This window comes from Coregonus clupeaformis, chromosome 5, assembly GCF_020615455.1.
Source record: "Coregonus clupeaformis isolate EN_2021a chromosome 5, ASM2061545v1, whole genome shotgun sequence".
Lineage (NCBI taxonomy): Eukaryota > Metazoa > Chordata > Actinopteri > Salmoniformes > Salmonidae > Coregonus > Coregonus clupeaformis.
This window is the reverse complement of record NC_059196.1, coordinates 5,325,822-5,339,950: the sequence shown is the minus strand read 5'-3', so window position 1 is coordinate 5,339,950 and position 14,129 is coordinate 5,325,822. Positions and strand designations below refer to the sequence as shown.

General features: G+C 40.4%; 3 protein-coding genes across 6 annotated transcripts; 2 read left to right on the top strand and 1 right to left on the bottom strand.

The window, feature by feature from the left end:
• The first annotated feature begins 49 nt into the window (after positions 1-49).
• On the top strand, positions 50-3,733 carry LOC121559398 (vacuolar protein sorting-associated protein 26B-like). The gene is made up of 6 exons (XM_041872630.2): positions 50-831; positions 1,039-1,195; positions 1,498-1,662; positions 1,857-2,032; positions 2,127-2,269; positions 2,485-3,733. Exons 1-6 carry the CDS (start codon positions 609-611, stop codon positions 2,620-2,622), a joined length of 1,002 nt encoding a protein of 333 aa, XP_041728564.1. The 5' UTR covers positions 50-608; the 3' UTR covers positions 2,623-3,733.
• Positions 3,734-3,738: 5 nt separating this feature from the next.
• On the bottom strand, positions 3,739-9,033 carry thyn1 (thymocyte nuclear protein 1). Of its 4 annotated transcripts, none has more exons than XM_041872656.2 (8): positions 8,660-9,033; positions 5,790-5,843; positions 5,564-5,614; positions 5,203-5,417; positions 4,649-4,810; positions 4,468-4,563; positions 4,172-4,322; positions 3,739-4,073 (listed from the first exon to the last, which is right to left on the bottom strand). In XM_041872656.2, exons 3-8 carry the CDS (start codon positions 5,610-5,612, stop codon positions 4,027-4,029), a joined length of 720 nt encoding a protein of 239 aa, XP_041728590.1. In that variant the 5' UTR covers positions 5,613-5,614; positions 5,790-5,843; positions 8,660-9,033; the 3' UTR covers positions 3,739-4,026. The 4 variants fall into 4 exon arrangements, with proteins under 4 accessions (XP_041728590.1, XP_041728576.1, XP_041728582.1 ...); XM_041872642.2 differs by lacking the exon at positions 8,660-9,033 and adding an exon at positions 6,636-6,738; XM_041872648.2 differs by lacking the exon at positions 8,660-9,033 and adding an exon at positions 5,929-6,112.
• On the top strand, positions 6,217-12,659 carry acad8 (acyl-CoA dehydrogenase family, member 8). Its single transcript, XM_041872618.2, has 11 exons — positions 6,217-6,366; positions 9,131-9,231; positions 9,502-9,671; positions 9,831-9,940; positions 10,084-10,160; positions 10,262-10,399; positions 10,632-10,767; positions 10,934-11,031; positions 11,142-11,294; positions 11,738-11,840; positions 12,205-12,659. Exons 1-11 carry the CDS (start codon positions 6,252-6,254, stop codon positions 12,261-12,263), a joined length of 1,260 nt encoding a protein of 419 aa, XP_041728552.1. The 5' UTR covers positions 6,217-6,251; the 3' UTR covers positions 12,264-12,659.
• Positions 12,660-14,129: the final 1,470 nt, after the last annotated feature.

Sequence of the window (14,129 nt, the reverse complement as noted above, 5' to 3'; positions counted from 1 at the left end):
ATTTGCAAATGACTACAGAAGAGTTTAACTTTTATTTTGAAAAATAATGCAGTCAACCAGACAACCCCGGAAGTGCAAAATCATAGGAAATGATCGCTTGCAACATTATGCTATTTCAGGAAAGGTAAAATGTAACTATTCAACGCGAATAACATTCTAAAGGAAACAATCAAGACTCACCACATTGTTAATCGGTGTCGATGAATGACGGATACATCTTGAGTACTAGGGAAACGCAACATTCTTCAGTGTTTGTGGATATCACTATGCGACATGTTTTGTAGTATTTAGGCTATTTCTTTAATCTATAGGGATACGAAGACATGGTGCTGTATGTAATTGAATTGAATTTTAGAATAAATATAAAGGTAAAATAACGCTAACATTTGCATATTTTTCCACTTCCCAGAATTACTACGTTCTGTGATCATTGCTGGTAACAAACAAGTTGGTGTTTTTGCGCTTTCCGTCATTTCGAATGAACGACTTAATTTACTTTAGTAAGAAATAGGGCACTGAAAGTGTCACCTAAATTGGTCTTAAAAGATCTGTTCAGATACGCTAAATCTTAACCTTGTTCATAAAACGGCACAGAAAAGAACACAAGCATGAGTTTCTTCAGTTTTGGCCAAAGTGCAGAAATTGATGTAGTTCTGACTGATGCTGAGACGAGAAAGAAGGCTGAACATAAGACTGAAGATGGGAAGAAGGACAAATATTTCCTATTTTATGACGGGGAGACTGTGGCTGGAAAGGTCAACGTTACACTGAAGAACCCTGGGAAAAGACTGGAACATCAAGGGATAAAAATCGAATTTGTAGGCCAGATTGGTGAGTATTCATCTTAGTTTAATGCAGAGACATCTATTCCAAATGAATCATAATAAATGCAATGGCCCCTTTTATGTTGGACTTTTTGATCAACAACAGTGTCATATGGGCCAATAGGCCTAGATGCATTCTTCTATGAGGGAGTGATTCTGTTGCGATGTGTGTTTCTTTGAATATCTGAAGTGTATACCTGTCCTTCCTTCACAGAGCTGTACTACGACAGAGGAAACCATCATGAGTTTGTCTCCCTGGTGAAAGATCTGGCTAGGCCTGGTGAGCTTACTCAGTCACAGACCTTCGACTTTGAGTTCACCCATGTTGAGAAGCCCTATGAGACCTACACAGGCCAGAATGTGAAGCTACGGTAAGGAAACATTCAGCCTGAACATTCTCTGCCAAAATAACTATTACTTTATGTCTCACTCTTTAACCCAAGTTCACCTTTGACCTGTTGGTCACATGCCTAGCACTACTTCCTCATCAAGAGAAATGTTTGGGTGCTTCACATGCTCAATGTCTTGCATTACACACACACAAATCATAATTACTGGTTGTGATAATGACCATCTTCTTTTATAGCCTCAGAATGCAATGAGGATATGTTGTTGGATGACATCTGTTGAGATTACAGCAGGTTTGCTCAGTGTCTGTTGGTTGTACTTGCAGGTATTTTCTGCGTGCCACAGTGAGCAGGAGACTGAATGACATCAGTAAAGAGATGGATATCGTGGTGCACACACTCAGCACGTACCCAGAGCTCAACTCGTCAATAAAAATGGAAGTTGGGATCGAAGACTGTCTCCACATTGAGTTTGAGTACAACAAATCCAAGTAAGGCTGAAAGAGATTATTTTTTCAACACCCTCAGTCACCTAAATGTTTTACTCAATTTATAAAATAACAAAATGCCACCACTCCTAGTTACAGGAACATGCAGAAACCATTGTAGCTTAGAACCTTTCCTTTGACTATGTATTGTCTATGTGGCATAGCAGCCCTGTGACGATCTCTCCTGTCTTCTACAGGTACCACCTGAAAGACGTCATTGTGGGTAAGATCTACTTCCTGCTGGTGCGGATTAAGATCAAGCACATGGAAATTGACATCATCAAACGGGAGACAACTGGCACCGGTCCTAGTGTATACCACGAAAATGACACCATCGCCAAATATGAGATCATGGATGGGGCTCCTGTTCGGGGTAAAGGATATAGTGAAGTGGATTGTATGCTTTTGAAAATGGCAATGCTCAAACTACACATCAGGTCTGACTGAGTGTTTTTATTATGTTTAAGGAGAGTCAATTCCAATCCGGTTGTTTCTGGCTGGCTATGAGATGACCCCCACAATGCGAGACATCAATAAGAAGTTCTCTGTGCGTTACTACCTTAATCTGGTGCTGATTGATGAGGAGGAAAGACGCTACTTCAAACAGCAGGTATGGAACAGGGGCTTCTGATGGGTAACTGTTAGCAGTGATCCCAGATAAATTGTGTGCCCTTAGAGGGAATTTATCAGGTGTCAGGTTCAACATGGTGTATCCACTGTGCTGCACCTTATATATTGCATTCCTATCTAGCATTAAATGTGTCCCTATGGAAATGCTTTAGTGATTTAAGACAATGAGCTCAAGACCACTTCTTTCTTCTCCAGGAAATCACACTGTGGAGGAAAGGGGATGTGGTGAGAAAGAGCATGTCGACCCAGGCCACCATCGGAGCCCAGCGGTTCGAGGGCTCAGCCAGTTCGGAGAGTGCTCTGGAGAAGGCGGCGAGGGAGGACAGCGGCTAAAGCTGCCTCCACTCATTCTCCTCACAGAAGACTGGCAGTGTCTGCGGAAAAGTAGTGGGGGCATCTGTCAGCTCACATGATCACTGATAAAGTAGCCCTCTATTTATTAGGGCTGCTGAATAAAGGGATGAAGGGAAGACTGGAGGTAAACACCTGAACAATGAAAAAGAAGCCTGCATGAGGTATTACAGGGGCCTAAAATTCCACTGCAGGTCAACTCCCTCATCATCAACACACATATCCAGTGAAAGTAAAGCCGGCCACTTGTTTAGATCTCCCCCTGTGCGTGATACCCCCAAAAATGTAATATTATACTATTATCTGTCATCTTCAAATGATCAACTTTCTTTGTCACAAAATATATATTTCTAGCTTTAGCTTTATATATGAATGGATTCTAACTCCGTATACAAAACTGTATGGTCATAGGGAGTTGAAATCCTGAGTAACAGCGATGCATTTTGAAAACATTCCATACCCAGTCAAATGCATTCCTGACATTTTGATTTGGTCTGTCATAATGAAATCTGAAATTCTAACTTTGCACTGATATGTATACATCGCTCCTCCGCATACACATTCTCTCAGTCCTTGTGTAATGATTGCACAGTGAGATCAATGGAAGGTTTCTATTGCATTGTGTCTAATTTCTTTGTTGAGTGAGAGGGCTGGATAAAGTATTACTAACCCATTAATTTTTTTATCCTGCAAATAAGAGCTATTGAATCTCACCCTCTTATGCCGTTAAACCGTCATACAGTGAAAAGCATACAGACGGTGCTACAATATGACCATTCCATTCACATGCTTTACCTAAGCATTCCAATAGTGTTAGGCAGGGATTTTAGGTGCTTGTATTTGAGGTCTGATAGTAAGAAGTCTTCTGTATATTTCATGTTAGACTTGAAATGTCGTGCCTAAGTGTATCTAGCAAATGAAATCCTGTTGCCTCAATACGTTTAACACACATCTTTTAGCCTGAGGTTTTCCTGTATTTTTTGTGCTCTGCAAATTACTAATCTATTGATGCCAAATGCATTGTTATCCACAGACTCGTTTTGGTATAGGAATAAGTTAATGTGTGCACCTGATAAATATTTCAATGGACTGATGGAATGATTTGATTGCCTTTACTCTTGGAAATGAAAATTCTGCATGTTTAGACCGAATTGATCCCCTTTAGACAGTGAAGGCAAACACATGAACTGTCTTAATTTTATAAACCTCTAATATTAGAAATAAATTCCAGTGTGTCTCTTGACAAACACAGAAACCTTGAGACAATTTCCATTCAATACAAGCACAATAGTTCAATAGACGTCACCTACAGTAAACATATTAGCAGCTGCATCATCATACACAAGACAGGAAAACTATTCTCTCCAGGTCATCTTGTCAAAATCTTCACAGTGGGTCTTTGTCCTCCAAACTCAGGACAAAGTCAAATTCCTCTGAGAAAAAAATAAAAAGGTATGATTTTACTTACACAAAAGCTTTGTAAACCATGATTTGACAACCATATTATTCAGTGACACTGATCTCCACATACCACTGGTGAGGGGCTGGACAGACAGCCTGGCCCTGGTGAAGAGAGCCATGCCATTCAGGGGCCCGCCTTTGGCCTTGTGCTGCAGGTGGATCTTCTTCAACTCAGACAGAGGAATGAAGCGCTTCAACATCCTCTCAAACTGGACATCAACCTGGCAGTCAAACATGAAACAAGCCAGCAAAGCACTAATACGGTTTAAATTGGATTGCGATAAAAAGCCTGTTACATATCAGTGATGTATCTTGATCTCAAGCCATTTGGAACATTAACAAATGTAAACATTAAACCATTCATACCATACTCCATTTGGGGTTGTCTGCCTTGCTGGAGGCATCATAATGGACATCTTTCTTGTCAAACTGAGTCTGGTCCACATAGGACTCCTTTACAATCTGAAAAAGAGAAAGCAGGTGAGAGGCACCATACCTGAAACACAGTGTATATTACCAACAGAAATAGGAAGAGGTAGAGGCTGACCTTCATAACTCCAGCTATTCCAGGCTCCTTGCAGTTGCTGTGGTAGAAGAATGCTTGCTGCCCCTTTTTCATGTCTCGCATGAAGTTACGGGCCTGGTAGTTCCGAACACCATCCCAACACCCAGTTTGGTTGGGAAGAGTCTTCAGATCCTCGATCCCAAACTGTGACATAGTAAAAGTAAGTAAGCCATAACAAGCCATAACGACCCATAGGGCAGGGGCCTATCTCCTGTTTCTGTATATTGTTAGGCAGCTTGATGTACAAGTATACCCCCTAAACAGGATGCTAGTCTGTCGCAGGGCCTTACTCCCAATCCATCTCCTTAATGCTGAAAGCCAAGCAGATGCATCGGTTTCCATTTTTTGAGTCTTTGGTATGACTTGACAGGGGATAGAACCCCCAACCTTCCAATCTAAGGGTGGACACATTAACCACAAAGCCTCTGAGTTGGTAACAACAGCCTAGATATAATTTATCCTGAACAAGACATCACTTTTGAGCAACAGGTCTTGAAACAGATGACACCATCCTATTATTAAGGAGAACAGAATACCTTGACATCTATGCCATTTTCAAAGCGGCTCTCTGGCTCTGACTTCATCAGCCAGTGACAGTACTGTGGTCGTTCAGGTGATTTTTCTCCCTTTGAACTCTCCTGTTTTCCAGTCTTCCCTGAACCTGAAGCTTTCCTCTTCCCCCTGACTGCCTGACCAACCTCCAATGTAGAGTCCTCACTGTGGACATTAGTTTTTGTCTCTTCATCGTTGCCTGGGTAAAAGTACATAGAATACATTCACTTATTAATAGCCATTCGAAAATCAAATCATACTGGTAGTGTGAAAGTGTCAGGGATGTTGAAAAACCTTGCAATTGCATGTCATTCAATGCACAGAAATGTGAACGCTTTTACTTACTGGATTGTAGTGTTCTTGTGGTTCCACGGGTTCTCATTTTAGGTGCCATGTCTGAGAGATGAAGAAATAGTGGTTGGCTTGGAAGAACTAGAATCTTCAAATCCGATTCCAATGATCTCTAACCATTCGTGCGTGACAGTAGGTGACATTCGATTTACAGCAACAACAAAAAAGAACGTGTTTCATTAAATCTGTTAATTATGCGAAGGATTACATTGTTACTTACTGGTATGTTATAAAGATGCAAATCGAAGTGGTCGGAACCATAAAACTCAGAACACTGCAAAAGGAAGGACAGAATGATGAAGAACTCCCGCGCTAGTGACGTATGCCAAAAGCACGTGATGTAGAAACAATTCGCTTACGGTTGATTTCTCAGTTTAGGCCCCCTTAATGTCTATGGTTTAGGCAAGCAATTGACTTTAGGGTATATTTCGCTGGTTAATCAAATTACGAGAAAAATTTGCCTTTTACTGAAAAAGCACAGACGAAAACTAAGCAAGAGGCCTTTTGCCTTTTGGTAGGCCGTCATTGTAAATACGAATGTGTTCTTAACTGAATTGCCTACTTAAATAAATGTTAAAACAAAAATAAATAAATAAAAGAACTACACAATCTAAGAACTACACTTATCTTGCGTAATGGAACATTTCCCTACAGCAGCAGCGTGATATAACCAGTAACCAACATGGCGGCCGTGGGAACGTTATCTAGAGTTGCCAGACTGAGTTCATGCATCGGCAGAAGTCGCCGTTTAATATTTAACAGCACACAGAGCCGAGGAATAGCTTCGTGCATTGACCGTAAGCATTTTGATTTTCAAAATAGTTAGTAGAGTAATGCAGACTTGCACTACTAGCCATCTGACGCGTTAGCTAGTTGGGATGAGCTGAATAGCTCGCTAAACTCGCTAACGTTAGCTGACTACTGTAGTAGGTAACTGACTGCAGATAGTGTTTTGTTTTTCATTGCTAAGTGTGCATTTTCCAGCAATGCATTGCTACTTAAGTACTAGTTAGTCATATTGACCTCTGTTAGTAACGTTAGACAGTAACAACTAACGTTATACTACCTAACTAGCAATGTAACCTCTGGTCGAGTGTTTTGTCAAGTGGTACTCCAAATCGTTATTTTGCAGCTAAAGTAGTCGTGTTGATACATTGTAACAGTATTAATTATGAGAATGCATGGTGGTCTACAGGCTGGCGTGCTTGAGGACAGCCACTTGATTCCTATTGGACGGCCATGGCTCCTTTCCACCTCTCTGAGGCAGGGGTGTGTGTACTACGCCATGTCCAGCTAAAATGATCTGTACAATGACAACTCAAAACCTTCCCAAATGGCCTGAAGACTAGACAAATTGTTGTTGTTTTTTTCAGCAAGAGAGGAGTTGCCATATTTATACAATAAAACCTTTTTCCATAACGTTATCGAGTCAATTAAGAAGGAATATCTTAGTAACGACGTTAGATGCAAAATTCGGTTTTCCTCAAAATAACATGACGTAATAAAGGAATTTGAATATGTCGCAACAGAAAATATAATTTGCCCTTAAACTCGCCAGATCATTTTCCATCAATGGATGTCGATTTAACTCGTTTGACTGCTATGATTAAGCTATAAGGCGTACAAGGGGGTATGATATATGGCCAATATACCACGGCTATGGGCTGTTCTTAAGCATTACGCCAAACGGAGTGCCTGGATACATTCGTTTGCCGATGTATATTGACCATATACCACAAACCCCCAGGGTGCCTTAATGCTATTATAAACTGGTTACCAACGTAATTAGAACAGTAAAACATATTTTTTTGTCATACCTGTGGTATATGGTCTGAAATACCACGACTTTCAGCCAATCAGCATTCAGGGCGCTAATCAGGTTTATAATTTTTAATAAATCCCCTTTGTGCATGTTTAACTATAGATAAATCCGACAGGAGAGTTTGAGTGATGAAAGTTGGACAGAGGATCTCAATCTTTGAGCAAGAAACACTTGGATGAAAATAAACTAATGTTAGGCTATTTTCTGGCAATTGTGCTATTATTATGGCCAATTTGCAAGATTGACTTGTCATTTCAAAAGGCATAGGCTACAGACTAAAATCTGGGTTTATGATTGTAATTAAACTATGCCATGGTTTTCTTGGATAAAGGCAGGTAGCCTATAGCCCCTGATAGACCTACATCTAATTTCAGATAGTCTACAGTAGCCTAGACAAGATGTAGGCAAGATATAAACTGAACGATTTAGCAGCTTGCTTACTTCAAACAGACGAATTTATTCAACATGAACAGCAAGGCGATTTCGAGGTAAGAAGTGCTTGTGTTTCCCAATAGCCTGCTGTAATAGGCTACTGAGGATGGGGTCATAATTTCAATCACTGAAATAAATATTAATAATATAAATATATACTGAATATGCTTGTCAACAACAGCCAGTGTTTATTTTTATTAGCCTAATCTGACTACTGTTACACCAATCTAAGGCGTTCAACAACTGATCGGCAATTGCGATAGAGCTTTGATAACTTCCAATTTAATTAACTAAACATGTCCATTAATAATTGCATAATAACATAAGGCTACAACAACAAACTGAAGTTATAGGCTATTTATTAAATTGGTTTGCCAGCTCCAGGTAGGCTACACAAGTGGCACATTGATTTACAATGACTCCAGTCATTTCGACAAATTTATTGTATCAAATGGTAGCCTACAATTGGCATATCAATTAATAGGCTACTTTATAACCAACAGAGGCAAATGTATAATTCTCCACATTTAATGTCAGTTTCATTGAGGCCTTTTCCCGATAAAAAGAACCACGTGAGGGAGTTCCATAACTTCCAAAATTTCCACTCGGGCAGCCCCCGAGACCCAAGAACTGAGCATGCATAAAACACTTCGCTTGATACCGTTTTCTTTAAGCAAAGTCAACATTAGAGTGCAGTTTAAACCACCTCGGAGCGATTGAGTGCTTTTTTTGTCTCCATTATTTATTGATGTGCATCAGTTCTAGCTTAATTAATATGTTTTATGGAAAAAGGTTTGGAAATAGGTGCCTCCATAATGACAATCTAAATAGCCTACCTACAACTGGTAAAAAAAATTGTCACAACGTGCGCACGTGCTGCTCCCTCTCCTCTGGTTCACGTGACTCAGCCAATCACTGTAGCGCTCTCTCAACACACGTATCCCTCCCGGTCTCTTCACTCACTCAGCAACAGTGAAATCTACATTTTTTAAGAGAAAACCATGGCGGCCGCGGTGCAACATAGAAATAGCCCAAAAACCCGCAACTCGCGAACAATACATTTTCACCCACGACATCGTTTTCAAAGTAGCCCAATTTGGCCGGAACATGGCAACACTGTTCTGGCCTGACCTACGTTGACATGGACGGATGTGATGTAAGGGCGTGTGTCATGTTCAATGGTTGTTTTAACTATTTCTCTTCATGTGAAAAAGTACGTTTAAAAGGATTCTGGTAATTTTGCCTTACTCTACAGTACTACCATTGTCTTACACCACTAGGCTCTATTCTTAACTTCTCCCTTGCAGCTTCTCATGGCCTCAGCGATGAACAAAAGGAGTTTCAGAAGATGGCCTTTGACTTCGCAGCCAATGAAATGTCTCCACACATGGCTGAGTGGGATGAAAAGGTACAATTGTGCAGTGCAGATTGTTTAGCTATATTTTTGAGCCACTTTAAAATCGGACTCCCTTTAAACCAATCCATATCAATGGAAGAAATGGAACGGTATCAAACATATGGACATGTTTGACTCCTTTGCATCAATGCCATTCCAGCCATTACAATGAGCCTGTCCTCCTATAGCTCCTCCCACCAGCCTCCTCTGCAATCACTAATCCCCTTTTTGTGTGTGAGGGCATTTATTTGAACATAAAAAGCATATTTTTTTATTGTTAAGGAAATCTTCCCGGTGGAGACCATGCGTAAGGCTGCCCAGCTGGGGTTTGGGGGGATCTATGTACAGCCAGAGGTGGGGGGGTCTGGCCTGTCTCGCCTGGACACCTCTGTCATCTTTGAGGCCTTATCAACAGGCTGCGTCAGCACCACAGCCTACATCAGCATTCACAAGTAAGGCCTGGACAATGCCAGCATTCACCACAACATTCAAACTCTAAAGTGTCTGCTCAAGAGATACCCCTGCTTTTAATTAATATCTAGTCAAATGTCTATAGGTGATGTTTGGTGTATGTATGGGGTGTTCATTAATGGATGCTCATTTCTGTGCAGCATGTGTAACTGGATGATTGACACCTTCGGCAACACTGAGCAGAGGGAGAAGTACTGCCCTGAGCTTTGTACGATGGACAAGTTTGCCTCTTATTGTCTCACTGAACCAGGTTGGTATTTTGTTCTAATCTTTCTAGTATGTGATAGTGTGTCATGCATTGACACCATGAACCTGTATAATGTGGTTATGAAGCAGTTTTATTTCTGATTCTCTTTTTGTCTTATTGAATCTCATTTCCCGTTCACGTTTCAGGCAGTGGGAGTGATGCTGCTTCGTTACTCACTACTGCAAAGTTGGAAGGAGACCATTATATCCTCAATGGTTCCAAGGTACTGTTTCTAATTAATCTCTGTACTATAGCTGATATGATATAATAAATTGTGATATAAAGTGGAAGTTCCTGTCTCACTGTATATGTGTCCTACTGCAGGCCTTCATCAGTGGAGGAGGAGACACAGACGTGTACATAGTAATGTGTCGGACGGGAGGGAAAGGTCCCAAGGGGATCTCCTGTGTGGTGGTGGAGAAAGACACTCTAGGACTCAGCTTTGGCAAGAAGGAGAAGAAGGTAGCTGGCATTTTATTGATGTTGATATTGTCTTAAATTGGTCATTTTGAATACAATCCTTATGTCTTATAAACTGTAAAGCAGGAACCTACAAACTTACATGGTCTGTAGTTCATGTCCTCATGTCTAAGTGAAGCCATGCCCACCAGGGGGCATAGTTGTGTCATAGTTGTGTTGAAGCCCTGAAGGATGCAGTGGTTCTTCAACTGAGGCCTCTATTCTCTCTCTCCAGGTGGGATGGAACTCTCAGCCAACCAGAGCAGTGATCTTAGAGGACTGCCACGTCCCAGTGACCAATCGGCTGGGTCATGAGGGAGAGGGCTTCAACATCGCTATGAGAGGCCTGAACGGAGGCAGGATCAATATTGGTGAGATGGCACCAGATTTACCTTTTGTTTCAATGGTTTATTTGATGGCCATCTATATATTTTTCTCAAGTTGGTTTTGCTTAACCCATTTACTTCACACGTTTTGAAAACAACCAAGGCTCAGATGTCAGCTACATTAACTTACATGTGGTTTATCTGACTGCAGCCTCTTGTTCTCTTGGGGCGGCCCATGCATGTGTACAGCTGACGAGAAATCACCTGTTAGTACGCAAGCAGTTTGGAGAGACCCTCTCCAACAACCAGGTAAGTATCCCACCAAGTCTACAGCTTTGAATTGGGAAATACCTTTAGTAATCCAATAGGATATTTGATACTGGGTTTCTTGACGGTTTCCCTCTGGGTTCCTTCTGTAGTTCCTGCAGTTTAAGTTGGCAGAGATGGCCACCAAGCTAGTGGCGTCGCGTCTGTTGGTGCGCGAGGCTGCCCTGGCACTGCAGGAGGGCAGGTCTGACGCTGTTTCCCTCTGCTCCATGGCCAAACTCTTTGTCACTGACGAGTGCTTCAATGTGAGTCAATATTAGTTTTTATCTCTTAAAATGGTTCTTAGGGATAGATCCGAAAAAAATATGAAAATACTGTGTTATTTTAGTATTTACTGTAAAACTTCCATTAGCTATTAGCCTGGGTGTGTATTTGCTTAAACTGCAGCAGACTTGCATTTTGACATGCAGGGATCAGTCATTCAACGCAAGGTAGAGATTCACTGCAGCAGACCCGCAAAATGCAGACAGTGCTCGCTTTATGACACTTTTCTGGGACCCAGTGCTTGTTATAGGCCAGTGTTTATTTGCTAAAATGTGGAACGATGCCCGGCCATTAAAAGAGACCAGTGCTTGTTGAGACTCAACGTTTAATGGACGTTTTACTGTAAGTGGTCTCCTCTTGCACACTGGTAATGATGTAGAAGTCTATCAGATGTAGCTGATCGGTATCTCTGCCCTCTCAACAGATCTGTAACCAGGCACTCCAGATGCATGGTGGATACGGTTACCTCAAAGACTACGCTGTTCAGCAGTTTGTCCGGGACATCAGAGTACACCAGATACTGGAGGGTATACATTTTTTAATTTTTTTAATTTTTTGTCATTTAGCAGACGCTCTTATCCCGAGCGACTTACAGGAGCAATTAGGGTTAAGTGCCTTGCTCAAGGGCACATCGACAGATTTCACCTAGTCGGCTCGGGGATTAGAACCTGCGACCTTTCGGTTACTGGCACACATATATATATATATATATACATACACACCTTGCTTACCATGACAAAGCTGTCCTTGTGAAATTGTGCTTTATAACAGATGGTTAAAAGTATTTTAGTGGCAATGCACACCTCTTTATAAACTTGTGATCACTAGCCACTGTTGTTGCACTGACAAATTACTGATGTTTTACGCTTTTATATTTCCTTTCCCTTTCAGGAACAAATGAAGTGATGCGGATGATAATTGCCAGAAGTTTACTGTCAGAGTCTGGATAAATGTAATGCCATGGGCTGTCCAAAATTTGACTTTCTCCTGTCTTGAAGGGATGGTGGTGGCAGCCATCTTGTGGTGTTTGACTGTGACTGGATCCCTCAAGTATCTTGAACTCCCCTTTTTTTTAAAGGGGGAAAATACTATAGCAGTTTGGTTTTTGAGATTACTGTAGGCTAAAGCCGTCATTAGGTCCTCCTTTCCTGTTTGCGTGGAATTAAATCATGTTATGTAAACATTAATTTAGGTGTTTTAAATAAGTTGCTCATTGAGAGATACAGTATGGAAGCGGAACCATGTTAAATGTAATATTTCTCCATGCTGTATTTTGTGGTTAATAAGTATTAGTATTGGGGTGAAGGTTTTTGGTTGTCTTGCAATAAAAAAACAATGCATCTATATCAGATGGTTAGTTTGATGACATCACAGACTCTCCTGCACAAAGTGGCCTTTCATGTGTGTTCAGTTATGATGGCAACATTTGAAACATGAGCAAGTTTTCTCATGACACAATTCCAGTTTAGTCAGAAAACTCATGTTTTTTTTTTTGAATGTAGAAAACACTAAGTTAAATGTATCTAGGCGGGTTGGATGACTGCGAGGTTTCATATACGGTGTGTGTACTATAACATTTGGTGCTCCAATGTGACTGCATTGTCAGTAATTTACACTAAAAATAAAACTAACTTGCGATTTGACTTGCTGACAGCACAAGATAAGTTTAAATGTGTGCATTATTTCCTCAGCTTTGGTACTACATTATGATAAGAACCATGAAACAACCATTCAAAACCATGTTTATTTAACAAAGTTTTAAAGGTCCAATGCAGCTGTTTTATCTCCATATCAAATTATTTCTGGGTAACAATTATGTACCTTACTGTGATTGTTTTCAATGAAAATGGTAAAAAAAAAAATCTCAAGCAAGAATATCAAACAGCTTTTACACTAAACGCACATTATCATTTTCACAATTTCACAGTATTATTCCAATCTCATAAAACACAGGAAAATCACATTTCTTACTGCACTGGGCCTTTAAGAACCTTTTGGCATTAAAGGAAAAATATTTCAAACCCAGATATCTCAGCCATTGAACATTATAGCCTAGTGTTATCGATGAGTTATGCATTCCAACTACCTAATTGAGATTAGTAATATATTCACTCAGTATACATGAATGTGATAAGACCACATTATTATTCTGTAATATAACTTGTTCTTATTAGATACACATGTACAAGTATGGATCAACGCTTTGTCTTTAAACATTTCCAGTATTGATATTCTATAAAATACCTGGATAGAGCATTTATGGCCAGTTTTACTGGAGTTGTCACGACTCAACATGAACAGTTGGCCTGAGAAGAAGACTGTGTCAAGGAGGACTAAGGGAGTGTGTTTTACTGTATATTGGGTATTTGTGTGTGAAATTAAATGTTTAACCCATCTCTATGAGCAGTGATGTGCTTAAAGTGTCAACATGATAGTGTAGTGAGTTGATGAGCATATGTTCTCTCCAGACAACACCTCCCTTATCAATGTCCATGTCAATATGTCATAATAGGCATACAGTACCAGTTAAAAGTTTGGACACACTTACTCATTCCAGGGTTTATCATTATTTTTACTATTTTCTACATTGTAGAATAATAGTGAAGACATCAAAACTATGAAATAACATATATGGAATCATGTAGTAACCAAAAAAGTGCTAAACCAAAATATATTTTATATTTGAGATTCTTCAAAGTAGCCACCCTTTGCCTTGATGACAGCTTAGCACACTCTTGGCATTCTCTCAACCAGCTTCATGAGGTAGTCACCTGGAATGCATTTCAATTAACAGGTGGGCCTTCTTAAAAGTTAAT

Bases quoted from the DNA above. Each gene is read 5' to 3' on its own strand.
- LOC121559398 (XM_041872630.2), top strand. From the start codon at position 609: ATGAGTTTCTTCAGTTTTGGCCAAAGTGCAGAAATTGATGTAGTTCTG. The intron at 1,196-1,497 runs GTAAGGAAACAT...TTGTACTTGCAG, and splicing joins GGCCAGAATGTGAAGCTACG to GTATTTTCTGCGTGCCACAG. The intron at 2,033-2,126 runs GTAAAGGATATA...ATTATGTTTAAG, and splicing joins GGATGGGGCTCCTGTTCGGG to GAGAGTCAATTCCAATCCGG.
- thyn1 (XM_041872656.2), bottom strand. From the start codon at position 5,612: ATGGCACCTAAAATGAGAACCCGTGGAACCACAAGAACACTACAATCC. The intron at 4,811-5,202 runs GTATTCTGTTCT...ACTATGTCACAG, and splicing joins AAAATGGCATAGATGTCAAG to TTTGGGATCGAGGATCTGAA. The intron at 4,074-4,171 runs GTATGTGGAGAT...TTTTTTTCTCAG, and splicing joins TGTCCAGCCCCTCACCAGTG to AGGAATTTGACTTTGTCCTG.
- acad8 (XM_041872618.2), top strand. From the start codon at position 6,252: ATGGCGGCCGTGGGAACGTTATCTAGAGTTGCCAGACTGAGTTCATGC. The intron at 6,367-9,130 runs GTAAGCATTTTG...TCTCCCTTGCAG, and splicing joins AATAGCTTCGTGCATTGACC to CTTCTCATGGCCTCAGCGAT. The intron at 9,941-10,083 runs GTTGGTATTTTG...TTCACGTTTCAG, and splicing joins TTATTGTCTCACTGAACCAG to GCAGTGGGAGTGATGCTGCT.